Source organism: Ceratina calcarata, unplaced genomic scaffold (assembly GCF_001652005.2).
Source record: "Ceratina calcarata isolate Rehan_Ccalc_2016 unplaced genomic scaffold, ASM165200v1 scaffold400.2, whole genome shotgun sequence".
NCBI classification, from domain to species: domain Eukaryota; kingdom Metazoa; phylum Arthropoda; class Insecta; order Hymenoptera; family Apidae; genus Ceratina; species Ceratina calcarata.
The window spans coordinates 127,751-154,944 of NW_017163423.1; the positions used below are offsets into that span (position 1 = coordinate 127,751).

A 27,194-nucleotide genomic window follows, 5' to 3' on the forward strand; every position below is an offset into this window, starting at 1 on the left:
TAATTTATTCTCCTATGGAAATTCCTGTTATAATGGAATTCTTCCATTCTGTGAATAAATTTTGGATTCGTTTAATGAACCATATTGAAATAACAGTTTTTTATCTTTTTATTTATTGATTGATTTATATAAAAAACGTACGTAAAGAGCAATGATAATACAATATGCCATAATACTGTAAGTAAGTCGAGAAATATGCTTTATATAAACTTAGTTACAAAATAATCTTCAGTTGTCCTTTCTCTCTCTTCTTTTAACAATAAATATTTATTGTGCTTGTTTATTGCTTAAATCGGTCAATAGAGGAAAACGAAACAGTCCTAACGCATTCTCTGGTCTTTGGACCAAGTTTGCCAATTTATTCCCACGTTTCAACTCGGTCTTGTATAATATCGCTCTCGGAACGCATGGTACGGTACTAAACACTCCTTGGATGAGAATCTGTATATAGAAATACATAGAAATGTGTTTAGAATTTTATTTGAAATTCTTGTTTCTGGTGGCGGTTCCTCACGCATACTTGTGTATTCTAAATACTTTTTTCTATAATCGAAACATTAACAACAAACTCTATCTTATGTATAATATGTATATGATGTATGTACATACAAATACTCTTTCTGGATTAACTTCAACGTTATATGTATATTATTATCTACGTAGTTAACAGTAGGCATCTATCTGTGTTATCTGTAATATAAACTTCTTAACAAATAGAGACGAAACATATAGATTGGGATTTGTGTCAAATCACCTCCAATCATTTTATTGACAATGTTTTAATCGACGACATTTGATATTAATTCCGCTGACAATGAATTCATTGACGGTAAAATTACCGATATTGACACTGTATTTACTTAATTATGTATACGAAACTGTATTTCTATACCATTATCATCTTATAGTAAAGTAATAACTAAGATATAATTATATATTGAAATAATTATGAAGTTATAAGGTAATAACTGTAAACTGTCGTAAACATTGTCAGCGAAGTCAGTGTCAGTCAAATGTTGTCGATTAAAATATTAAACCCACAGATTGATATTAAATTTTAGGGTGATCAACATTATGAATTTTCGAATCGTCGGAAATAGTATTATCGTTATCTTTCATATGCAAATTGAAATCTCATCGGATTACACTTACAAGTAGATTGTGCACTTCTTAGCGGACTCACATGCGTATCTTCGAAAATTTCTAATTAATTAATTGCGAGAGAATTGATGTAATACTTGTAGGTGTATATCGTACTAAAAATTTTCAGCGTACATTGTCTGATGCCTTACGGACGATTGTTTAATTATTCTACTAATGACTGTAGGAAATTAGCGAAGATGTTCGGGACGTTGAACATAAATGGTTGGAGCACGACGGTAGTGCTCCGTTCATTGAAACGAGGCGTACGCCAGACATCGAGAACATGGACCTCGAGCAATACCATCAGTCCATATCGCAGTCAGTATCAGATTTCATTTGGCAATGAGCTTTCGAAAATTGCTTGAATCTCGTTGAAGCTTGTTGAATCCTCTTTCACAGGATGAACAATAGTCTTAGTGAGATACAAGCCGATATACAACGCCTGGCGAATCAACAAAACCAAATTCAGCAGCAGCATCTAATGACGCAGCATCAGCAGCAGATGCAGCAACAACTTCAGCAGCTTCAAAGTCTTAGTCAACAGCACATGCAGGTATTTATGCTACTTCTGAGTTTATTACGATCAGTCATATTAATTACATAGTGCTCTTTCTTTGGTTAAGAATTACGGAATGCCGCCTATCAACCCGATGACATCGAAGTTACCGGATACGCAGCAGTCACAGTTTTATCTGCACGATCAGCCGCAGCTACAGAGACGTATGTGGGGTCAGCCACCCCCTACGCAGAATCTAGCAAATGAAATGGCTGCCGTGGGTTACCAGCAATCGATGGATCCACGATATAGCAATCAATCAACAAGTAAATAAAACTTTTAAATGCTAGCCTTCATTGGTAAGAGACAAATAGAAACAGTTACCGATATTCGGGAATAAATAAACAATTGCAAAATGGAATAATCGATGGATATCCGTTGATTGAGACAGTCACAGTCTGAGATGGATTTTAATTATGCACGTAATTCGTAGCTTACCAACAAGATATGCGGTTGTATCAAGACACGCGGAATTGGGGAGCGCATCCTCCTCAGCAGAAAGGATTCGTTTTGCACGACACCCCTCCTCAGGAACCGAGGTACCTCAACGGTGGTGATCATAGTCTGTGTAATAATCAGATGAGCCATCCTGGTTCTACATATCCATCATCGGCATCTATCTTTAATCAAACACCACCGTCTTCTGCTAGTCCACAACATCGTAACGCTGTAAGTACAGTACGTTACTTTTTATTTATATTACTTTATGTAATTTATATAATTTTTATCATAATTAATAGAGATTATGATACTATCAATAAGAGAACGAAATTTTATATGAAACTTCAATCCATTAAATAGTCACGTTGAAGAAATGAAATTTATATAATTTGCTATTTATAAATAGTAAAATAAGAAAAGATGAAAAGAAATTATATATACTTTTATAATACTAATTTGATTCAACAGTGAAATCATGTTTAATTCTGAGGATCGTACAATTCATTGTCCTCTATTCTTTTGATTATTATTTGAATAGCAAGTGGATTGCCTCACGCTATGTATATATATGTATATAAGCAAACAGCAGTCATGGAACCAGTTAGTGATGCAATGTACATTTATAGATACTTTCTTCACGCTTAATATGGTAGACGCTCGTCGCTTCGAAGTCTGAACGCTTGTAATCTTTTACGATATTAGTGCTTCTACTCTCATAATACGCAAACTTGAGTTCGTTCAAAATGCGGTTTGTTCATTTTTCTAGTACCAGCACTTCGTACAATTATAGTCATGAGGTTCGTTTATAGTGACAGTTCTTCGCTTATTGCATTGTGCGACGCGTTTATTAAGCGACACTGTTTCCAGTCGTATCAGTTTTTCGTCTTTTCTGGCACAGGTTCATCGAATAAGTCAGTTAATGAGTGAGAGCCCGGAACCAAAAAGGCCAACTGTACATCACATACCGATCAAGTGCGAAAGCCCTACGGAAAAGAGACCAGTTACTGCGTTACACGCACCTGTTCCAGCTCCACCTGTTGATGACATGAAGCCTCAGAATATATCGTTTATTGGTGAATATTCTTTCTCTCTCACACATCTAAAGACACACGTATCACGTACTCAAGAGATCCATTCGACATTGTTATTTTTTCGTCTCCATTATTTTCTTTTCGTTGAACTCGTTCATGTATTTTAAAGGAAATGATGATGAGCTTACGCAAGGTATAAGAGGTATAAACATCACGTCTGGCAGCCGTACATATAGAATCCCATCACCAACTAGACCCACGATATCGCGTAATTCATTTCAACCTCACTCATCATTAAGAGAAGCCACACCATCTCCGTCAGGTACACCAGAGGTAACGCCTTTAGATCCGACGGACGCTGGTGAGAAAGGATTCTATATTTGCTTCGACAACGACGGGCCCAAGAAACCGAAGCCAACGCTTCGAGTGAAAAGAACTTCTCCTAAGAAGGTGAATGAATATATTTCTGAAATTCCATGATCTTATTTTCAATAAGGTCGGCATACGTTAAACATGATTGTACATATTTCAGGAAAGGAGCATATCGTCGTACGTTGAGAATGAAGATTTCACAATACGTCCAGATACTCCTTCCGACAGGCAAAGACATTTGGAAATTGAACGGGAGTCGGATCGAGAGAAGCAACAACGTCAAGCGGAGGAGAGAGAATTCCAGCGGCAAGAACGAGAAGTACAAAGAGAAGTGGAGAGAGAAAAGCAGAGAGAGCGGCATGACGCCAGTGGTGAAGGCAGACAGTCTGGAGTCGGATTAATAATCGGAAATCAATTAGCAAATCCTGATCCAGTAAGTTTACGCGCGATTATAATATTTATATTCGTAGCTTTTCACTATTTTGTTCTTTTTTTTTGCTTCATTGATACTTTTTTATAGAATTCTCTGGACGAAATGGAACGGAAAAAAGAACGTATAATGCTCCTGTCATTGCAAAGAAGACAACAGCAAGAAGAAATGAAAGAGAGAAAGGAAGCGGAAGCGCAGGCGCGTCGGGAACAAGAAAAATTGAAAGCAGAGGAAAGAGCTCGTAAAAAGGAAGAAGAAAGGCAACGAAGGGCAGCTATATTGGAGCAGCATAAAGTGAAGAAAGCGATAGAAGAAGCGGAAAGAGAAGTAGGTGTTTTTCTGAATTAAATTTTCTATCGTCTTTTATTTATTAATTGAATCAGTCACCAAAGACAACATTATTTAGGGCAAAGTCATTGATAAAGAGCTTCTTAATGCGATAAAACCGACAAAATTGCGTAATAAGACTGTAACAACTCGACCAAGACCCAAAACGATTCACGTGGACGCTGGTACGGAGTTGGATTCCGGAGCTCTTACGCCGAGTCGCGGGAAAAAGGGATCTTCTTCTAATCTAAGTACAGGTACAGCTACGCATTCTAAGAAATTCGGTAGTATCAAATTCATTGTTGCAATGATCAGTGTTCCTTTATTTTTTTTAAATTAATTCCGTACACATAACAGTTTATTTTAATTACCTATAGTATATGTAGTTAAAACGAATGATATTTGCCTACACGTCTGTGTGACATACTTATTGTACGATACATGCACATTTGTTTTCAAAATGAGTTATCACTGCTATCGCAACAAGCGTACTCCTTTCCTACAAATCTTCTAATAACGAGAATTTCTTAATGTTGTAAAGTAATTGCATGGCAAATATTCAATTCAAAGTTTTATCATTTTCTTAGTAACGCCGTATTTATATTGATTTTTGTTGATGTTATAGTTTTCTTTTACTTTCTTACAAGATTTCATCCAGTCACAGTTTTGCCGCAAGCTCTAAATTTTCTCGACTACGCTAGTTTACCGAAACGTGCTAAAACGGTGTGAACCGACTAAACCTCGTAGATTTCGTATTAAACTATGCTAGCGATGAAAATATGGAGCTGATTTGTTTTGCACTAACACACTTACTATAGCGTCGCTGACCTCCCCGACGATGAGGCGAGATTACTACCGAGGTTCACAGGACAGTCTCACCGCTGCTCATTTCGATGAACGACGTTCCGGCCCTCTTTATCGGGGCGGCAGTCTCAGGGGTACGCACAACACACACTCTGACTCATAGACATCTTTTTCAAACATCACATACATATGTATGTATGATGAAAGTTCGTGCAAGAAAAAAACATACAAACATAATCCAAGCAATTCATTTAGGAAATTTAAATAATCAAATGTTCCTTCATAATTATTCACTCTGTGTTTTCGAGTGATCTTACATTTCGTCCTTACAATATTTGACAAAATTGAAAGATACATTAATGAAATTAATCAATTGTAACGAATATACTGTGTGTAACAAAGGCATCGTATAACACAGAATACAAATATGTTAGTTCATGTCTGAGCCAGTATTTGACGATGTTTTGTATGCAGTGTTTTTCGTTTTAAAATCATATATTTTTACGTATCGTTTACGTCACAGCACCTTCTCGTGTCATTTTAAATTTTGCATGCTTCATATTTATTTTCGAAGTGGCATTCTACATGTATTAGTTAACAGTATATTAACGTATCGTAGCGAAATATAATTTTAATAACACATACATTATGTAGTATCTAGTATCGTCCTGGAGAGGTACTAACTGATTGTAATAGAGGTACCCTATTTTAGTATCTTCCGTAGATTCACCTGACGACGGTAGAGGTTCCTCACCTTGTCGAAGTATGAATCAACTTGGACGTCGTGGTTCCTACAAAACATCCAGAGGTGGGTCGATCATTAATTTATACGTAGAACGAATGCCATATCGTGTTCCTTCAACGGTTGGCTTGATGAAAGTAGGTTCGTTGCAGGATGTATCTATCACTGGTATGGGCAGCTACGTACGAATCTTACAATGTTGAACATATACATACATTTCATTAGCATTTGATATTACCCCTTCTCCAAATTACCTATATATGTCTAGGGTTACTCGAAGGGTATGACTTTATTTTTTTAAGTAGCGCCTCTTAGTAGACATCTTTCAGTTGGAACGCAACATTATTCTGCACCAACCTGCACCGGCTGCATTAAGTTTTATCGGTGTTCATAGTTGGACATGTGGCTCGTAGTTAGACTCTGCCCCTGACGATGCAATGACGTACGATTGAAGCATCCCCTACTATTTAAAAAATCTCTCGATCGTACATAGCGTTTTGGAATGTAACAAGGTAAACGTTGCATTATTGCAGATGTGCAGGAGCCTCAGCAACAGGTTAGAGGCAGGCCTAAATACCCGAGTTACCAAAACTTTAAGGGGAGAAAGTCTAACTCCTTGATGAATTTGTGTGGTAAGAAGCACCAGTGACTTGGAATACGTTTAATCCCGAATTTCTATCGTGCAACAGTATATACGTCTATATACATATTTTACATGTTCCCGTACACCGTTACCGTTTTTTTTAGGCTGTTAGCATATACACACGTAGTCGCATGACGGCAGATCGGAGCACAGGTGGCAGTGATATTTTATAATTACACGCATACACCAACAGCACATTGTTTATACGTACTCGAAATTGTATCTGCTCCATTTTACATTTCCAATATCTGAAGAATTTATGATTTATGAGTTCGTTCTTACTAGTCTTTCTTTTTTTTTAAATCATTCTTACAACGAAAGTATCAAAATTGATTAGACACCTTGTTAGCCAGTAAGTGCTAGATTTTATTCATTGTCTGTTAAAGAGAGCCTTGAAACAAAATGGTTACAGATTTGAAGCAGAGGATCTGCTTCTTCTAATACCAGCCACTACTTCCAAAAGGGAAGCTAAATGTGGTCACAGATGACTACGGATTTGGAAACAGATCTAACAGGGCTTTCTGAAAATATGAAATTTGGATATGCAAAAAGAGTATTTTGTTATTACTCTGTTATATTTGTGTTAATATTTTATATTTATGTTCATTTTTGTGTGTTGATTCTCATTGTACAGTAGTCCTGAGAGCAGATAAAATTTCGATTCTCATTCACAGGATAATCCTTTGCCGCAGTAGACAAAATTAAGTTGACGCTTGTTGGGCTTATCGTTGTACAGTACTGGTTATGGGTATTTCGATACTTTTCAGTGTTCTTGCAGACAATTGTTGGTGGTTCCAGTTTCCATTTAATAAATAATTTCCTTTCGCTCTGACTCACATCTAGGTCCTGTATCACACGGTTGTCCCATTCACGTTCAATATATATATGTGATCTTTCTAGAAATTCCTATCTATTTTTATTTCCAGGTATTGTGGTATTAGAGCATAGTAAATTCATCTCGGCAAGAAATATATCATTCTTCATAGAAATCATAAGTGCTATACAAGTTTAATGTACTAATACTTATACTCACTTTAGATGAATTTGTTATGCCTTCGTTTATCTGCCTTAAAAATTGTATACAAATTTCACTAGCAATCGTACGTTTCAAACAAAACTGTCCATTGTGATTCCGGTAACGTGTTACAGAATTATAGAACAACATAATTATAAAACAAATAGTTCCTTAGAACGTTTTAGAATCATGGCCAATTCCATCTTTCTTTTATTTATAACAAATTAGACAGTGTATAGAATATCAAAAATATATGCCGTTCGTAAGATGCTATTCAAAAAAGTCATGGCATCACGGAATTTGTGTTGAGCATTGCCTGAGTTTGAAAGATAGTTACTCAGCAACAGGAAGATTTTATTTTAGAGCTTGAAATGTTAGAGCATTAAATTAAAAGTCTCTGGATATCATTTTAAAGTAGAAGTTTCAAGCTTTAATTTAAAAGAAAAATTATTGTCCTAAAATAATCTCCTGCTGAGTAATCATGTTCGAAATTTGGGCGATTTTCGACACAGATTTCGCGATGTTATAAATTTTCTGAGTAATGTACATCGATATCTATTGAAATTCTTATATTGGACGCAAGCTATGAAGATGGATACTTTTGAAGGTCTTTCGTAAGTCTAACAAGTGACTAATACCTCACGGTCTACATCAGGAACTAACTGTTCATAATAACTAAAACCATTTATAATAGATAAAATTGACAACGTTCGAATTGCTCTTGCTTGGGTGGGTAAATGAGGTTCGTGCCGGTTCGTCACCGTCGTGGGGGTCGTATCTCTCGCCTTTTATGTCGTGAATGGGCGTCGTACGTTCAGAGTCGCTCTCCTTTTATTTCTATCTTCATATATTGAGCTTGCGTTCGCAGGTTCGAGTAGTGATCAAGACGGTATGATGTGTCGATACACAGATACGGACAGCGGACTGGGCAGAGCCACGCCGCCGAGGAGAGCGCCGAGTCCGGGCATGGGCAGTATGAGACATCTCCCGTCACCTTCGGGGCCCGGGTCCTTACCTCCTGGCTTAATGACCAAGAGGCGGGTGTTCGACGATGGTAGCAGCGACATCAGCAGCACACCGAGTTCAATGATGGACTACAACGGTTCGTAAATCAACAATCGAATTATACTTCTGCTTACGTTCCAAATAATTCATTATATTACATGAAATTTCATGAGTTCACAAGATGTTATTATTTTTTATTAACAGGTCCAAGATTATATAAACAACCGACCACTAAGTCGAATCGTGGTATTATGTTGAACGCCGTGGAATATTGCGTGTTCCCGGGTACGGTGAACAAAGAAGCAAAGAGGCGAGTATTAGACGAAATCGCGAGATCGGAGAGCAAGCACTTTCTTATTTTATTCCGAGACGCTGGCTGTCAATTCCGAGCTCTTTACTCGTACTGCCCAGACAGGGAAGAGGTATCGAAGTTGTACGGTACCGGGCCAAAACAAGTCATCGATAAAATGTTCGACAAATTTTTCAAGTACGTTTTTTCAATTCTCATTCTTGTTTACAGCATACTGTTTTTAATATAAGACCGTGGGAAGAATCAACATAGTCCTCACCGTATATTATATGTATAATATATAAATTAAGTATGCTGTATAAATTGATTTTTACGAATATAAGTAATAACTTGTTTCCAGATATAATTCAGGAGCAAAATGCTTTTCACAAGTTCACACGAAGCATCTTACCGTGACCATAGATGCCTTTACGATACATAACAGCCTTTGGCAAGGTAAAAAGGTGAATTTGCCGAATAAAAAGGATATGCCTCTCGTCATATAGTTTTACACAAGCGTTACACTTAACATTATCGCTACTATGCCCTCTGTTGTTCATAGTTACTATTTTAATACAGGCCCATATTAAATTAAATGCAAACGTTGCGTTCTTAGTCAATTTTATAAATGACGAATGATTGATGCTGGCGGGTAGATCCTACTCGCGTGCAACCTGTTTTACAATTCTATGATTGCATACTATACATTGTTATCGCGTTATGTTTCTTTTTTTTTATAATCCGTTCTGTCTCCTCTTTCCACGCTTCTTCTTTTTGTTTTTTTATATTTCCTTCGCAACCTAACGTTAGCATCAATCATTGTGTCGTAAGATTACCAATATCTAATGAATAAGGATGGTTTGTTGTCAGTATCTAATACTTTCACGGACTAACTTTTAACACGTTAACCGCCTCGTACTCATGTGAGCCAGGAATGACGAACTACTTGTAAGCTTTTAAAAGTTATTCGAAGTGATACAATTAGCCGATTATGGAACTGGCTAGTTAATTTTAAGACTCTCGGTGAAAAAGTTCGTCAATTCTGGTAGCGTAAATGAAAAATCGTGACTGATGTAAAAGGTATATGTTTCTCCTAAACCATTTCACCATTTTCTTGTTAAAGGAGAAAAATGAGTGAGTGAATGTGTGTGAGAGAGAGAAAGGGGGCTTTCATGAATGTTGAATAACAAGTGTTTTTGTCTTTGTACTGCATAAAATAATTCGCACATTTTCCCGTTACGCGTAAATTAAAAATGCTCTTAATTATTATTATTATTATTATATCACTGTAGTATCATTAACGTTTACTGATCGCTAAACACAAACGAAGTATCATTAATTTAAATATATTTTTGACAGGATCTATAAAGATTCGAATCCTTCAGTGTGATTTTTATATTTAATTAATTTCTATTTTGCATGATTAAATGAAAGAAATTACGAGAGAATTATCCAAATATTGTCTTGCGTCTCAAGATTCCATTTTCTTACAATCGTCATTTTTCCGAAATTTTACTTTAAAAGTGATTCGAATACTGTCCTTATGAGGATCATGCTTATCTGAAACTTTTATTTGCGCTCTACAATATGCATACGTTGGTCATCGCGGAAGAGTCCTTGTTAAAATTAGAGATTTTTGCAGTCCGTCTTAACGGCTGCCAGTTGCTTGTACGTAGGTAATGTAACATGCTTATCGAAGGGAAAGGAACTTATTCACGGGCTAAAAATTGATGGAAGATTAAAAAGCAGTGTAAATACGATAAGTTGATTCTAATTAGTGAAAGAAAATACCAAATCAGCCTTAAGATCGATTTGAATATGCAAGAATGCTTTTCCTTTTACCACACAGGTTCTTCAGTTATAATTTATGCGCATCTACATGCATTACAATCTATCGTTGATTTGGATATATTGAAGCGAGTTTCATGAAGCGCGTGTCGATATAACTGATATGACCTAGATCTGTGAAGACTTTGAAAAGAGAGAGAATGAGACCAAACAGTACCAAAAAAAAAAGAAAGATTCGTTTCTTCTAAAGAAGTGAAATAATGTTGGTAATTGATTAAAACTTATGGAAGATGCTCTGTCCTTCAAGTTGCTCTTTCTCTTTCCTGTGCGCATTACTTATTTTGTACGATGTATCGAAGAAGTCTTTAGTATTGAAGTCGTTTAATTGTGAGAGGAAGGTAGACGACGGCTGGGATGTAGATGTATCGGGAAACAAAATTGTTTGCAATGCCGAAATGTTTTCTATTGTTTTATTTGCATATATTATTTATTCGAATGTCCTAGGCCTAAATTAATGTTTTTATTTTTCGTTTTTAATCCGATTCCCATAGAGTCTACGTTCCTCGTGACACGAGAAGTGTGTCAGCAGTTTATTTATGATAGTTTTAGCGTAATTGTTACAAATTTTAAGGATGCCAACTAACGTTTAACCCGTTTATAAGTTTGGATGATTTCCTCTGTGAATTTTGTGGACAGTACATGAATCCCTTTTCAGGTGGCAATTGTTTTTTTTTTTATTTCTTTCTCATTTTTAGTATGGTTCTTCTGTCCTAGTGGAACGTGTCAGTCGAATTTTGAAGCGAATTCTTGTATTGTAAATGGATAAATAATTAGCATAATATTGTGAATAACGGAAGGACTATTTATTGTGCCATAAATTGTAAATGTCCGCTGTTCGTATGAGACTGGCACCGACCTTCCATCTTAAAACGTTTCGATCCTTTTTAACATGTAATACAATTTGTTTGTGGTGATCCGCCGATAGAACGAATAGGTAGGAACTAGATAGAAGTAAAACGGAACTTTTGTACAGTAATATGGAGGGTCTATACGTTAGCGAATTTTCCTTTCAACATTTTCTCTTTTAATTAGTATTACTTTTAGTACATACGATATTAGATTTTTTTAACCGGCGCGCAAGGCAAAAGGAAATGAAACAGAGATGATCCAGTGGAGCAATAGACCCCTCCGTATTCTGCAATGGCATAACAAGACAAGAAGCAATTGATTATTATTAAATAATTATTCAACATATCGAATTTCATGTTCTCCACGATTGAGCGCGATAAAATATACTTTTAATTCGCAACGATACACTTGGTTCAATTGTCCCGGGATCGTTTACTTCATCGAGATGTGACCTACAACGTTAACGTGTTACAACGGAGGGACTTGGAAAAGAGATATTTTAACTTCGAAAAAAAAAAATCCGTCTATCGTAGCATTCAAAGAGGATCAACATTATTCTATTCTTGCCTATTGCAAATCTCTCTACTGCGTGCATCGTTAGAGAAGAAAGGGAAGTAATGAGAAAATCGAAGAGAGAAAATTTTTCCGAGCTTTAGACTCTGAAAATAAGTCCGACTTGACAATATATGGAACGAAATGAATGAACGTCGTAAGATGGATTATATATTATTTGAAAGCGCAAGAAATAAAGAGTCTACAATGATAAACGAACAAATGAGCAGAAAGTTCTCGATTAACAATATTTAACAGTCACTAATCTTAAGGAGGAACATCAGCTTGCGGAGGAAGGGATTGAAAATATAATATATGATGCATATACATATATAAAGAAAAGTTGCAAACATAGTATGAGGACATTTTGGCGGAAAGAAGTTAAACTGTAACAAGGAAAGGGTGATTGCTTGTGCTTGATATTTATATTTTTCGAGAGAGAGAAATATTATTAGTGAGCTGATGGAGTAAACCAAGCGTGATAAATAACGAAAACCCAAATGGTACGAAATAACGAAATATATACAAAGTATACATATATCGCGCTTACTAATAATAGACGATTTACCCTTATGTAATAATTCTCCATTTTTATTGTTACGAATGAAGAAATGAAAAATAGAAAAACTTCGTCGAATCGTGTCTCTTCGGTTTATTTGTCTCTCTGTACATATTATGTTTTTATATGCGCATAAGTGAAACTACACAACATATATCCAGCGAAAAACAAAACTGTAGTAATCGAAGTTTTATCTAGAAGATGATTATTTGCATATCGTAACGTAATTTCAGAGGAAACATTTTATGTTTATTTTACTTCAAGGCGGGATTTAAAAATTTTGTTTTACTTGATTTTCTTAATTATTTTAGAATCATTTTAAAGAGAACATTTTGTTAAGCAATGCTTTTTCTTGTAAGAAGAATATGTACATTCAGATTCTTAAATATTCTTAGAACAGAGTAAATGCGAATTTTAATACAGTAAGTTCCGATTTAATAAAATAGTCATTTTCTTAGATAAAATTTTTATCAATAGTTTTGATTTTCATTGCGTATATGCGTCGAGTACATGAAGTGAAAGTTTGAGTCGTATTTTACCGTTAGCGTCGTACAGCAAATAACATGAATAAAATGTAATAACCGATTTTGCAATAGATCTTTTATTCTTCTGCGAGTGGTATATATATTATATACACATATATTGAACTAAGTGTGTCTTCTTTGTCTTAATTGTTTGTGTAATGTAAATATATAAATTGTTATATATTTTATACACAATAGCGGAGGCGTCTCATTGTTAATTTGTCTGCATATGTATAATATATTACAATTCAACGAAATAAGAAAAGAATACTAGACATAAATATTAAAAATATTCTTGTAAAGAACGTTTCTCCCTACGCTACACTCTTAATTCGTTAAGGACACTTTATTACACAGCGGTAGATACTTAACTTTCGCTAATCCTCCTCGCCTTTAATCGTCTTAAATATTTAAACCTTGATACCTTTACTATCGCTACGACGACAAAATAATTTCATCTTCTAGTTGTGCCTTCATTGTTTATTTAAAATACACGGCTTCGATCAAGCGCAACTTTTCACTTCTCTGCGCGCTTCACCGACATCGTTAGTCGAACTTACATTTAACGATAATAAATAGCTTTAAATACTGATGTACAATTGTTTCGTGACTTAAGAGTGAATTACAAAATTAAGCTATATATGGCAGTGACCTTGCTACTTAACATGACTTTTTGCATTAGAGTATGACGGGTTCACAAATACAATCCGACGCGAATTCGTGCCACAGTTCGTTGATGTTTCAAGAGACCGTCTCGCAAACTATGTTTCGCACGATAGCTGAGACATTCGTTAGAAAGAAATTGTTCAAGCGTTCGTTATACATCTTTTAATTACATTATATCATTAAAATGAATCGAGTGTTTTATAAGGATGCGTTGGCAGAGTTTGTGAAACGTGAATCTTGATTTATGCGTTCGCACGTTAGCATCTTTTGGCTTCGTTTAATCTTACGTCTTAACGATTAAAGAATTTCCCCACGTTAATGATATGGCACTCGACCCCCCGGTGTGCAATGGCAATCGAACACAACGGTCCATAGAAACGAGTTTCAAGCATCGTACGTCCTTTGAACAGTCTTTGGAAACTACTAAATCGAATGACTCGAGACTGGTCCACACGTTCTACTAATTACTCATTATTGTACTGGACAGGAGCTCAAATGAATATTATGCAGTTCGTCCATGTCTGTCCAATCTCGTCTCTCTCCTCCTATCATTACGTTTCTTATACATCCGTTGAAATGATCCCTGGTTATCAATGTCCCTTTCGGAGAAGTGGCTGCAAAATTAATATTAGTCTTCATTAAAAATTTCTTCTACATATTTCTTAATCTGCTTTCAGAATTTTAAAAAAGAACTTTAATTATTGTAGTGTTTTTATCAATGAAAATCCTTTTTTTTTTAGTTTTTAATAAAAATAATTGATTACCCGGCAAGCCACCGATGTATAGAGGAGCGGAAATCGTGGAGTCCATCATGTGGTAGTTAACATTAGCCGGAAGACCGTATTTCTGATCCAGCTCATCGACCTTCAGCGTCAACTCCTCGTCATTGTAAATCGCTTGTATCCTATGCCATCGATTATCGCAAATAGTGTAAGGACTTGGAAATCGTTGCTCCACGTATAATGGATTATTATCTCCCAGATCTCCCGACATAATCACTTTACCATTGTTCAGTTCTAACGACAACGAGGGTGAATTTCCGGGCGCTGTTATAGAAAGCAGAACACCCGATAATTCCGATGTTCGAAATTCTAATTGAAGTTCCAGAACATCACCCAATTCAAAATTCCTCTCTGAAAATATAAAGTAGTTTATTAGTTTTATTAAACGATCTAATTTCTTTCATACATTGTAAGTTTTTTTGTTGTACGTTAAATTAATGAAGATTTAACATCGAATATCTTACTGTATATGGCATACGCTTCGTCCTGGAAATACGCTCCACTTTCAACATTTGGGAAACATTGTCCGACGTGGTAAGCCCGACTCGTCGAGCCGACCATGTCGTAGACGTTCCCGTTGATCTTCAATCCTCTGATACATCCTTTCAGCGTTTCAAGCTTGACGACGACTTGTTCAGGTATCGGCGTTCCACTTTCAGGTAAGCCTCCGATGTACATCATGGAGGCCAGTCCAATCTTCCTCGGTACTTTAATAGTAGGTGGTGTCTGGGCGTCTACTAGCACCGTTAACTTCCTTTCGTTGTGGCTAATTACTACGTGATGCCAATTACCGTCGTTAAACGGAGTCTTAAATAAAATTTCCTTCTTCTGTTTGCTCTTTACTAATAGTAGCAGCTGTCCATCTCGTATCACGACCATGAGGTAGTGCTTCGGTCTAAGTCCCTGTAAAAAAACAATATTGTAATTAGTATATCGTGATAAATATTTCATCACGTATTAAATGCTAATTAATGTCGTACGATATTGATTCCACAAAAAGAGGTACTGTATAATAATATTAATACTGCTACGATAGTTTTTAAAACCCTTACGTACCGGAGTAATGAATAGTAAACCATTAGGATAATACGTCCTGAAATCGAACTCTATTGTGTATTTCTTCTCCCAGAATTTTTTGAAGTTTAGATAAAGTTGCGTGTGGCTGTTTGGCTTATCTCCGAACTTCAGAGCCCCGGCTTCCAATGAATAATATGGTACTTTTTGACACCCTTCGGGTTGGGTGGCCATCCCCCTTGATAAAGATGCTGATGGCGTATAAGTAAGAGGATCTTTGCCCATACTCGGTCCAGGACGACCGATTAATGCATGCTCGAAATTAATCGCTTTGTCGAAGTGAATAATTCTGAAAAAATACATATGAGAATTTAAACACCTCCACATGTTACTTCATGTATTTTCGACGTTTCTTTTTTTAAATGTATCGCTAATTGATAAATAAAGACATTTGTATCAAATTAGCATCTCACTTACTCATTGTTAAATATTACGTCCTTTATAGCACCGTACAAAGGAATAGTAGTGGCGATCATATTTGTGTTATTAATGGATAATGGTAATCCTCCGAAGAATAATCCTCCGCTCCCGTCGGGAGCTTTGATAGCAACGCTCGTAGGCAGTTTACCAGCGCTCTGATAAACGTCATCTATTTGCAATTCAATGTCTTTTCTTCTTTTAATTATTGTCACTGTATGATATCTCCCATCGTTGTAAGTTTCGTTCGATTGTAAAACGAGCTCCCCTTTTCCACCATTCAGCCGCATTTGTACTTGACCATTGATCACGGCAAAGGAATAATAATTTTTTTTCTAATAGAACAAATTAAAAGTACAAGTTATAAACAAGTTCAGTATCAGTTTAGTACATATTTCATTACATATAAATAAAATATATAAAATTGACAATTAGAAAGAAGAATTAATTTACAGATATAACTTAGTAAGAAGTAATAAAATTTTACTTACATTTGACTCATCATGCCTAATACTAGGCATACGTTCTTCAAGTCCATCGAACGTCGAAAGAAGAAGCATCGCTTCCTTTTGCATCGTTCGAAAAGTGAAACTCATCGTGTAGTTCCTTTTAAGTAAAGTGTGCGCGTAATGTTGTAAATAGCCATTTCCATAAAATCCTACTATTTTCAAAGGCTGCAAAATTACGAAAATTTATTACAATTACTTTATACAAAATTTTCTTTTTATGTACGTAATTAATATTGCATTTTTTTTATCTTTGTGTCTTACTTGAAGATTAATTTTAAGTCCTCACCTTAATTACGCAACTCTGTTCGACGCCGTAATACTGTGCCTCCATCGGATCGTAGCCGTTCCTTTGGACCTCGATATTCTGCATGCAGCCGAGAAAAGAAATCTGCGAAGGTAACATCAGCTTCTCTGCGCGGAAACTCGGTGGCACACCGCCGATATAGAATTTAGCGTGAAGAAAATCAGGAATGTCGTCTTTCCTCGGTTGGGTAGACGGCCCGACAATCTTCTTGTCATTTTCCCCGACGCTTAAACTACATTTCTCGATGTATTTACGCGGCTGATACTGTCTAAGCGCGTCCACCTTCGTCCAATTCCCGTTGTTATACTTCATATTCGAGGACACCTCTATGCTGATGTTACCACCGTAGCCAATATCCAGAATCACTTTACCCTCTCGTAAAAATATCATTACGTGTTGATTCTATTGCGAACAGAAACAAAACACGATTATACTCTTAATTATTATATTAATAAAACGGTTTCTCTATCAACGCTGTCTTGTCGGTCACTCTATTTATATTTTTCATAGCGATCGCTATCAGAATGGGATTTAGAAATAATTAGAATGACGTCACTATTACATACATTTTCTGGATTAATAGCCAAGAAGAGTAAAGAGTTTTCATCGAAAGTCCGGAAGTTAATCGACACTCCGAACGTATATTTGTCGTAAGGTACAGACGAAGATCTGCTTCTAACTGCATAGCCTTCTCCATTGAAGCTGAAACCTGTGTCAACTTTGGTGTCTACTCTGTAAAATTAAATTAAAGTAAATAAAATAATTATCTCAGTATATTAAATCCTACAATTTGTTAAAGACGAGAGGAAGCTTAAACTTCGACTCACTCTTCTACGCAAGCCTCGCAAGCCATGTCTGTGTTTGTAATGAAGTTCCAAAGTCCTATCGGTTTTCCATCCAGGATGACTTGATGCACGCAAGCCGGAAGTCCATTAAGCGCGTGAAGTTCGGTACTTCTTCGCTCTGATCGCATAATTTTCCCTATCCAGATACGATCCGGCGTACTCACATCGAAACGACCGTACTCCGGATCTGTCGAATTTCTTACTTCGGTTCCAGTTGCCGATATCTGCTTCCGCAAGTGTAATTTACCTACGTGACGCACTCTGAAGAAATTAATATTATTATAATACTTCTTGATATCATGAGTCATTGATCGAATAAATAATTAGGTATACGTAAGTTTAAACGACACTACACCTTTCAGCCTCGATGCGATACCAGAATTTATCGTCCTGAGGATCACCGCTTTGTATGATCTCAGGGTGAGTGACGATACCGGTGCCTCCGCCGACGTTCCACATGAATCTTACTCTTTTGTTCACAATCTCCAAAGCAATGAAATCGTCCTGCGAACAAGAATACAAGTCGTTTTAATATAAAAATTAAATAGCCTGTAATTTATTCTTAACTTAAATAGTACACCAACATTTATACTGCTTGGCAGATAGAACAGAGGCCCGTCCTTTTTTCCTTTTAAAAGCGCAAAGGTCATCACGATTGAATTCGTCGTCATTGGTTGCAACGTGGACGATCTGTACGATCGGCCGCATTCTTTACCTTCCACCGATTTCATTGAAACGCGAATCTACGAAATAAAAATCTAGTTAAATCTCCGTTCAATTCACGTAGTAAAAAAACGAAGATATTGTACTTACTCCATCGGCGATGTCTCTAGCTTCGGCAATTTTGTCTTTGAGATGTTGCAGTTTTGTAGATAATGTGTCGTTCCATTTATCGAATTCTTTCTTCCCTTTAGCCGCAGCATTTGACAAACTTATTAACTTTACATCAGCTCTTTTTATATTGCTGAGCGCTTCCGCCACTGAAAAGATTTTACTTCTTTAAGTATACATAAGAACGCGTCAATGAATGACACCAGAAACTTACATTTCTCAGTGGCTAAGTTAATCTTCGAATCGCCGTCTCTTTTTAGATCGTTTAACTTTGGCTTTAATGTATCGTCGATCCCTTTCTGGGTATTTTCGATAAGTTCTCGTAGGTCGTCGACAGTTTCCATTACCATTTTATTATCTTTTAATATATTTTGTACATTTTCTCGCACTAAAAAAGCCATAAAATAATGTTTACCATTAAACAAAAAATTGAAAGTAGAACTATAGCAAATATACGAAATGATTAATTATTTTGATTAACGAACGACTAACTAAAAGAAACTTACATCTCTGACTATCTTCTTGTAATTTTTGCAATTTCACATTGACTTGGTTGTCTTTGATTCCAGTACTGTTCAGAGTGTCTTTTAAAATATTCACTGCCTCTTTCTGAAGGTCTAATTTATACCTCGCATTTATTACTAACTCTCCTTGTTTTTGTGCTTTATCCTTCCACTTGGATGACGCCAGGGACTTTTCTTTCGAGCTATCTAAGAGTGTCTTCGAAACAGGTCCATCCGGAAACATCTGAAGAAATATACTTTAAACGTAGAACCGGAAGTCACTAAAACTTTATTATCGGGTTTAACTCTCCAGGTAGCCAAATACTTTTAATAAATAATTTAGTAAATTCAACAAATCGTTTGTATTTATATGATTACCCGCTTTTCTGACGATTGAACAATTATAATTGCTTTCTCTCACCTTATAAGTATCCTGCGCAATGTCCTTAGCCGCCTTTATGTTCTCGACGATATTCTTGTACGCTTGGCTCGCCTTCAGCGGACTAGCTGCGATGTTCCGTGTCTCGGAAAACAGACTGCTCGGCAGAAACGCCAAGTTGCACTTTATCACGTTATCGATCGTCAATTACATAAAATAGTTGCGTACGATTAAATAGCGATTATCGATTCGCAACTGGAGCTGTCTTTGCATTTTTTTTTCTTTTCGAGATAATATGGATAGTATAACATTCATGTATATACTTTTCTTACAGTCACAGGACCAGTGCGAAACATGAAGCAAATACTAAGATCAGGAAATTGCTTTCCCCTAAATAATGCGACATCTGAAAACCTGATTCACTGAATAACTTTGCCTTACCTTACATACTGATCGACGTAGTTGGATAAATTCTTCACATGTTCGATCGCCGGTTTCACGTACGTGTTGTTATAATCGTAGTTCAATCTGTACAGCAATTCTTCCTTCATACTCAATTTATCAAACCAGTAAATTAATTTGTTTCGCAATTCCGGAAGATCCTATAAGTAATATAAAGATAAATCTTCTTCTCTACTTTTACAATTATCATAAAAGCCTGAGTATTTATAGTTTCTCGACTATGTATAATGTTTGTACATACTTGTTTATTATTTTGGAAATCGACGATAAACCCACGCGTCGCGTTCGTCAACTTCTCCGCCTCAGCAAGGGATCCGTTTATCATATCGTGTAGCTTGTCGATTTCGTAGCAATCGTTTTTAGCTTCCAGATAAGTTTGATTAATATTATTGTACAAGCCATCGTATGTGAATAGAGTCTCCATCGTATCTTCTATGATATTTCCTATATCGTTCAGTTTAACGGAGTATTTCTCCGCATCCTCCTGAGCTTTCGCTAACGGTTCCGTCGCATCGTATAACGAATTCAACCAATCGGTATATTCAGCAAAGTCCCTGTTGCACAAATTTAAAATTATTATTCGGTCCTCAACGCATTAGCTAAACGATAAAGATGGTATCTATTAGCAGTTCTGATATGAGACGAGCGTTTAGGTAAATACTAACTCGAGAAAATTTTCAATTTCCATTGTCTTCCTTGATAAATTCACGCTTTTCAGATGGTTTAAAATCATCTTTGCCGTTTTTAATGCTTTCTTTATCTCTATTCGTCTATTGTCGTTACTATATTGATTTAGCAGCAGAATTGTATCTGAAATAATACAAATATTGTATGTACACGTTATATACAGACATTGATAAAAAGATTTAAGCACCTTCAATGTATCTTCTCAAGTCATCCAGTTCAGCTTTTGCGCTGAATACATCATTTCGTAAAACGCTGCTTCTGGATTTTAATATATTAGCTTCCTTTGAATATTCATTTGCCTGTAAATAACATTAAACTTATAGAATATTTCTTATATTTAATAAAAAAATTAAATGTTTTAATCGTAATGCTTATTATATTAAATCAATTTGAATATACGAATTTAAATAAATATTCAATTAAAATTAAACGTGATACATACAGTTTTGAATAAGGCCTCAGTGCGTTTCAGAAGTTCTCTGTATTCGTGACGGGGAACGTTTCTCATTCTCTCCTTTAGTTTGTTTTGTAGTTCTATTTCCTTGAGATACGCGGTTACATTAGAATCGATATAAAACAAATCTTCGAACGGAGGAGGAATGTAGCCACTGGCTATGTGAACGGTGCCTTCTAATAATTCTTGTGACATCGAAGCCACAGTGTCGAGCAATACACCAGTACAGTTATCATTACATGCTAGCAAAGAAAAATGCAACGAAGTTAAAAAAAAGAAACAAATTTAAGAAAATAATATAATAATTAAAACATAAATATATCAAGCTTTTCTCTGTATTCATTTTTTAATTTAACAAGTACAAAAATCAAATATTGCAGAATATAAAAAATTCTTTTTTACTAAATAAAACGAAGCTACAAAAATAAAGAGAAACAAATCTAAAAATAATGAGGTAATAATTAGCATTAAATAAATGAAGCTTTTGTATTTGTAAAACTTGTATTCATTTCTAAGTTTAACTAAGAAAATCGATGAACTATTGAAGAATCTAAAAATTTTCATTCTACTAAATTAAAGACAGAATATTGATCAAAAATTGATTTTTCCATAATTTTAATTTATTTTTTACTTACACGTGCAAACGTTGTTTATATAAACGTGGCGATACGCGGTGCATTCGGAACAATCACGGCCGATGGATCCAGGTCTGCACCTACATTGTCCCGTTTCCGTGTGACATTCGTCGCTCAAACTCCCGGCGGGGTTGCAGTCGCACGGTACACATTTACCATCAGGAAGATGAGGAAATCCAAAATACCCGGGAGAGCACCGTTCACATTTTCTACCAGTATATCCTGTTCAAATAAAAGAACATAAAATATCTTCTTCCATAAATTGATAATATAGGATAAGAAATTGAAATAAAATTGCAGTATTTAGTGTACGAACCGGATTTACAGATACAGATTGGATCCGCGTCGGCGAGAATCATACAAGTGTTCGAGAACCTTTTGTCAGTTTGCGGACAGGGACACGGTTTACATCCAAAATCTGGATGCCCGTAAAAGCTGTCCGCGCAAATATCACATCGAGGTCCAATCGTGTTTTCACGGCAATTCTGCAAATTTACAAACAAATTTACAATCAATCAAAAAACAAATTTATTTTTCTTTATATAAAATGGATCCAGGTCTGCACCTACATTGTCCCGTTTCCGTGTGACATTCGTCGCTCAAACTCCCGGCGGGGTTGCAGTCGCACGGTACACATTTACCATCAGGAAGATGAGGAAATCCAAAATACCCGGGAGAGCACCGTTCACATTTTCTACCAGTATATCCTGTTCAAATAAAAGAACATAAAATATCTTCTTCCATAAATTGATAATATAGGATAAGAAATTGAAATAAAATTGCAGTATTTAGTGTACGAACCGGATTTACAGATACAGATTGGATCCGCGTCGGCGAGAATCATACAAGTGTTCGAGAACCTTTTGTCAGTTTGCGGACAGGGACACGGTTTACATCCAAAATCTGGATGCCCGTAAAAGCTGTCCGCGCAAATATCACATCGAGGTCCAATCGTGTTTTCACGGCAATTCTGCAAATTTACAAACAAATTTACAATCAATCAAAAAACAAATTTATTTTTCTTTATATAAAATACAATAATTGTTTTTTAAATATGATAGGTAGTATTCTTTATTTTATAATTATATAATATAAAAATATTTACCAAACAATGTCCCGTTTCTATATGACAAACATCGGATCTTCTGTTACACTGGCAAGGTTTGGCTTCTCCAATTAAATCGATGACAATAGTGGACGTGACGGTCGTATTCTTGTACCATCTGTAGTATCCGATACTTGGGTCCTGGCAGGAGGTGCTATTATATTGCGGAGGGCATTGGCAAATTTCGACACTGGTCGCGATCGCGGGTATATGCGTCGGTGTTAATACCGCAACGTCTATAGAAGCATCGGCTAAACTAAAATTTTGTATAATTATAAGTCAATTACATAACATTTTGTACATACAGTAAGATTTTTTATACATACATCGTTTTTGTAAATTCAGCATTGTCCGAAGCTTTTATTAAAATGTATTGTAAATTCTGCAATGCAACCATTAGAACTTCTCTTGTGACTTTGTAGTCAGGCCTGTTTTGCAAGTGCCACAGAGTCTCGTGAAATCTAAGATAAATTCCATATCAGATTATTTATGAATTTATTTGATTTTAAGCTAATAATTTGTAATAATTTAGAGAGAGAATTTTCTCGTTTATATAAATGTTATAATTACCTAACTTCGTAATGATTATTATTTACAGGCGCAGGTAAGTAGTATTCTAAGACAATTTTATTATTCCCTTGTAACTGCACGAGAGGATACTCAAGGATTGATCTTAACGGTATCCCGTCTTCAGTAAAAGTTGTAAATCTTAGAAAACCTCCATACGACAGGACCTTGAAATTATTAATAGATCTATATCATTTATCTTTGTATAATTATTAAGACTGTAGATTTTATGCATTTGTAGGAAAATGGTATCTACAGAAAATATAAAAATATGATATAATATCTAAATACGTAAAGGACATCAAAAGTGAAATATATCATCCTTAAACGATAAAGGGAATTCATTTTTTAAGTTGACAGACGTTTTATTTTGCACGAAAATCCGTAGTCGATTTATAATAAAACGAAAAAAATTGTATCTGTTCGAATGTATTTTGTAGAGATTATCTGATTGAGGGAAATACTAAATTACCTTATCGCCTAGGAAAGTTTCAGGAAGCATCCAATAGAGAGGATAGTTGTAATATAAATTAGATGGTATCGTAACGTCGCCTTCGACGTCAGGAATTGTTGTAAGACCGTTGGTCACATTCAAGCCAGCGTTAACGGGCGATAAGAAGACCTGAGATCTGAATTTAGAAACCTATGAACAAAAAAAACGAGGATTTACCTTGTATATTTTCTAAATATCATTATAGTATAATTTCTATTTATCGTAGCGCAAAATGAAATTCATCTGAGTCAAGATTTTTCTTCGTAAAATGCGACGATGCACTTACTACTATATCGTTGCTGGTAACATTGACATAAAGAGTTCGCGGACGTGTTAATCTCCGCTGTCCCCAGCTGAGACCAGCTTGCTGGCAAGAAGTTGTTCTGCCAAAACAGAAGCACTCGGTACATCCTTTTGGGTTGTCGACCGCCAAACCAAAAGTACCTTCCTTACATTGATTACACTGTCTTCCAACCGCGTATTCCTACGTTGTACGTAACCGAGAATAATTATTTTTACATTTGCCCGTAATAAAAAATCGGTTATATTATGAAGAATATTGAGATCAGGTTTGCACCGTTGAGTCGCATTTACCTTGCACGGGCACTGTCCCTCGTCGTTGCAATCGCAAATTTCATTACCGCATTGCAAAGTGCCGGCCGCGCTGCAGCCACACGGTCGACACCTCGGGTAACCGTAGTAGCCTTTCCTGCACCTCTCGCACCTAAGCCCGTCGTATCCTATCCTGCAAGGACATTGGCCCTGATGGTCGCACTGCGGCTTCATGGAACCGAGGGTGCACGCGCACGGCCTGCAACCGACTCCCGGGACCAGGTCCCAGGAACCGGGTCTGCACCTGTCGCAGTGCTCTCCGTAGGTCAACGATGGACACACGCAGCGACCTGTGTCGGGGTCGCAAACGTGACCAGGCCGGACGCATGTATCACAAACTAAAAATATTTCATGTTCCCTGTGATTAGAATTCGTAGCATATCACTTAAGCATTTCAGATTTCATTAGACATTCTTAACCGAAGCGTTTCATTCAATAATGTTATTACTAGACTGTGCATTTTATGCATTTATAAAAAATTAGATGTCCGGAACATATAAAAAGTTAATGCAATATGCAGAAGCCTAAAGGACATGAAATATAATACAAAATGTACAATAAAAGAACATAAGATATATAATACTTTTTAAAGAGTAAAAGAAATGTTAATAAAAATTTCATTTTTTAAATTGACGAATGTTTTATTTGAAAATCTGCAGTCTAGTAATTACACGTTACCTCTTCCAGTTTCTAAATTGATCTATTCCTTGGAATGCGAATATAATTATTATCCCAGACTGTATATTAAATGGAATATGAAATTTTAGATTACCTTGGCACCCATTCTGAGAGAATCCGTAATAACCAGGTAAGCACACGTCGCAACGTTTCCCCCCTATTCCCGGTTTGCAGTGACACTGTCCGAATGCATCGTGACAAGTGGAATTGTACGCTCCTATGGGATCGCAGTCACAGGGAGCGCATCCCATTCCCGTTGTTAAACCCCAGAAACCAATCTTCAAAAAGAAATAATATGAAAACTACTATATTAAGAGATTATTGTGCAGAAGAAATTTGAATATTAAGAATGCACATGGAATGTACAATCTGCACGCAATGTTCAAAATGTTCAGAGCGTGTAATACAATGATATATTTAAGGGGTGATACAAGTTATAAACTGAGAACACAATAGTCTCAAACTTGTAATTAATATGCACATAAATGTATTCATTAAAATGAAATATACAGGAAGTCTTCAAAAATTGTATACACACTTTCATTAATCATAGTTTCCAGTAATCATGGTTTAATAAAATAAATTTCATTTTCAAAATGGAATAGAATCTACAGACATGCTCTTTTTGGGACATCCTGTATATAAAATTTATTTAAATATATTAAAGTCTTGTTGTTTGTGTATGTATACTCACCATGCACTGGTCACATTGTCTGCCAACGACGTGAGACTTGCACTGACACTGCCCCGTTACGATATCACAAGTAGTAGTTGTTGAACCAGTAAGATTGCATCGACACCCTAAAAATGATCAACAACATTAGATCGTACATTAAGCTTACATACCTTTCTCTTACAATTGTTAATAGTCATGATTTTTATCATAAAAATTCATTTAGAAAATCTAATACGTATTTATTCTCTTTGTACTCAGTTTCAGTGCAGATAGTACAAAAAGTACTTGCGTATGTTTTATTCTTTCTCAGTTAGCAATTAAACCTGTATTCCCTTTTTCTTGCAATTGTTACAAGTCATGATTTTTCAAAGATATCTTCTAAGCCATCATAAGAATTGATTTAAAAAATCTAATACATATTTATTCTCCCTGTACTGGGTTTCAGTGTAGATCGTACAAGAACTACGTGTGTATGTTTTATTTTTTCTCAGTTAGCGAGATATGTGCAACGATCTATGGACATCATGACCAGCATTTTATTTATAATCAGTCAGTGTAGACCATAGTCACGCATGACTAGTGTTTGCTGACGCGCGATTGATCGCGTTTCGCAATTAGCAATGCCGACGAGAGGAATACCAGCATTGTATTCAAACGACTTCACTGGCCTCGGTTGACACTTTCACCGCCTGGCTGGTCGCCCGGCGACCAAAACTAAAAGGAAAGATCTCTGGACGAAAAACTCTCACAATGGTCATAAATCGTAAACAGGTACCACCGCTGATTTGAATTCAATTTGGTGACGTCAAACACTGAAGAGATGTCTATAATCGTTTACATTGGTCGCATTACCGCCGTTTATTATGGTACTTCCAGACTACTAACTGAATTCTTATCTTCCCTTTATCTCTGCCAAATTCAAGTGCTTCAACATTCTTTCACCAATTGTCAGATACCATAAACAGGAAATAAGCACGAAGCTTTAAAACTGGAAAACAAAATAAAGACCGGTATTCAGAATCGTTACTTCTTTTTAAGATCGGCTAAAGCATTCCTTATCCCTGTCTATCCTATATTTCCAGTCCCTGTTGTGTACAGAAAACAGGGATTTAAGCAAATGCAGACGAATTATAAAAATAAGTAACGACTCTGAATACCGGCCAATATTTGCTTATTTTAAGCGGAAACTAAATCTATATGAGCCTTAATTCTAAATTCTTTGGAGTCTCTGCATTTCAATGATCTCGTATAAATGATCAAAATGTGTTGTTTAAATTTTCATTCTAGATGAAGAAATTGAAGAAGAGGACATACACATTTCTTCATACGATTTTTCGAACTCCACCAATTTTAATTTTTGCTAATTTTATTATACTCATCTGATG

General features: G+C 35.9%; 2 protein-coding genes across 16 annotated transcripts in view; one reads left to right on the plus strand and one right to left on the minus strand.

Moving 5' to 3' along the window:
* Patronin (calmodulin-regulated spectrin-associated protein patronin) overlaps window positions 1-13,314 on the plus strand; it is a 53,951-nt gene extending 40,637 nt beyond the window's left edge. For 3 of the 15 annotated variants that reach the window (XM_026814848.1, XM_026814858.1, XM_026814853.1), the window contains 15 exons: window positions 1,328-1,461; window positions 1,543-1,696; window positions 1,767-1,965; window positions 2,133-2,368; window positions 3,039-3,213; window positions 3,341-3,621; window positions 3,704-3,976; window positions 4,064-4,300; window positions 4,380-4,557; window positions 5,119-5,238; window positions 5,817-5,912; window positions 6,380-6,478; window positions 8,373-8,606; window positions 8,714-8,996; window positions 9,160-13,314. In XM_026814848.1, the coding sequence (XP_026670649.1) occupies window positions 1,328-1,461; window positions 1,543-1,696; window positions 1,767-1,965; window positions 2,133-2,368; window positions 3,039-3,213; window positions 3,341-3,621; window positions 3,704-3,976; window positions 4,064-4,300; window positions 4,380-4,557; window positions 5,119-5,238; window positions 5,817-5,912; window positions 6,380-6,478; window positions 8,373-8,606; window positions 8,714-8,996; window positions 9,160-9,304 (2,844 nt within the window). In that variant the 3' untranslated portion in view covers window positions 9,305-13,314. The remainder of the gene's footprint in view (window positions 1-1,327; window positions 1,462-1,542; window positions 1,697-1,766; window positions 1,966-2,132; window positions 2,369-3,038; window positions 3,214-3,340; window positions 3,622-3,703; window positions 3,977-4,063; window positions 4,301-4,379; window positions 4,558-5,118; window positions 5,239-5,816; window positions 5,913-6,379; window positions 6,479-8,372; window positions 8,607-8,713; window positions 8,997-9,159) is intronic. The other 12 variants (XM_026814851.1, XM_018027160.2, XM_026814849.1 and 9 more) reach the window with 11 other exon arrangements.
* Window positions 13,315-13,406: 92 nt separating this feature from the next.
* The window catches only part of wb (wing blister), a 134,461-nt gene continuing 120,673 nt past the window's right edge, over window positions 13,407-27,194 (minus strand). The window contains exons 14-43 of the mRNA XM_018027159.2: window positions 25,828-25,934; window positions 25,228-25,411; window positions 24,438-24,793; window positions 24,130-24,327; window positions 23,823-23,993; window positions 23,354-23,517; window positions 23,110-23,244; window positions 22,784-23,039; window positions 22,480-22,648; window positions 21,679-21,900; window positions 21,032-21,285; window positions 20,777-20,888; window positions 20,568-20,712; window positions 20,144-20,456; window positions 19,882-20,042; window positions 19,483-19,597; window positions 19,065-19,305; window positions 18,773-18,946; window positions 18,541-18,707; window positions 18,312-18,470; window positions 18,083-18,231; window positions 17,710-17,988; window positions 17,449-17,614; window positions 16,865-17,284; window positions 16,561-16,743; window positions 16,070-16,404; window positions 15,635-15,941; window positions 15,043-15,481; window positions 14,561-14,929; window positions 13,407-14,410 (exon numbers count right to left, since the gene is read on the minus strand). Coding sequence (XP_017882648.2) covers window positions 14,268-14,410; window positions 14,561-14,929; window positions 15,043-15,481; window positions 15,635-15,941; window positions 16,070-16,404; window positions 16,561-16,743; window positions 16,865-17,284; window positions 17,449-17,614; window positions 17,710-17,988; window positions 18,083-18,231; window positions 18,312-18,470; window positions 18,541-18,707; window positions 18,773-18,946; window positions 19,065-19,305; window positions 19,483-19,597; window positions 19,882-20,042; window positions 20,144-20,456; window positions 20,568-20,712; window positions 20,777-20,888; window positions 21,032-21,285; window positions 21,679-21,900; window positions 22,480-22,648; window positions 22,784-23,039; window positions 23,110-23,244; window positions 23,354-23,517; window positions 23,823-23,993; window positions 24,130-24,327; window positions 24,438-24,793; window positions 25,228-25,411; window positions 25,828-25,934 — 6,593 coding nt within the window. The 3' untranslated portion in view covers window positions 13,407-14,267. The remainder of the gene's footprint in view (window positions 14,411-14,560; window positions 14,930-15,042; window positions 15,482-15,634; window positions 15,942-16,069; window positions 16,405-16,560; window positions 16,744-16,864; window positions 17,285-17,448; window positions 17,615-17,709; window positions 17,989-18,082; window positions 18,232-18,311; window positions 18,471-18,540; window positions 18,708-18,772; window positions 18,947-19,064; window positions 19,306-19,482; window positions 19,598-19,881; window positions 20,043-20,143; window positions 20,457-20,567; window positions 20,713-20,776; window positions 20,889-21,031; window positions 21,286-21,678; window positions 21,901-22,479; window positions 22,649-22,783; window positions 23,040-23,109; window positions 23,245-23,353; window positions 23,518-23,822; window positions 23,994-24,129; window positions 24,328-24,437; window positions 24,794-25,227; window positions 25,412-25,827; window positions 25,935-27,194) is intronic.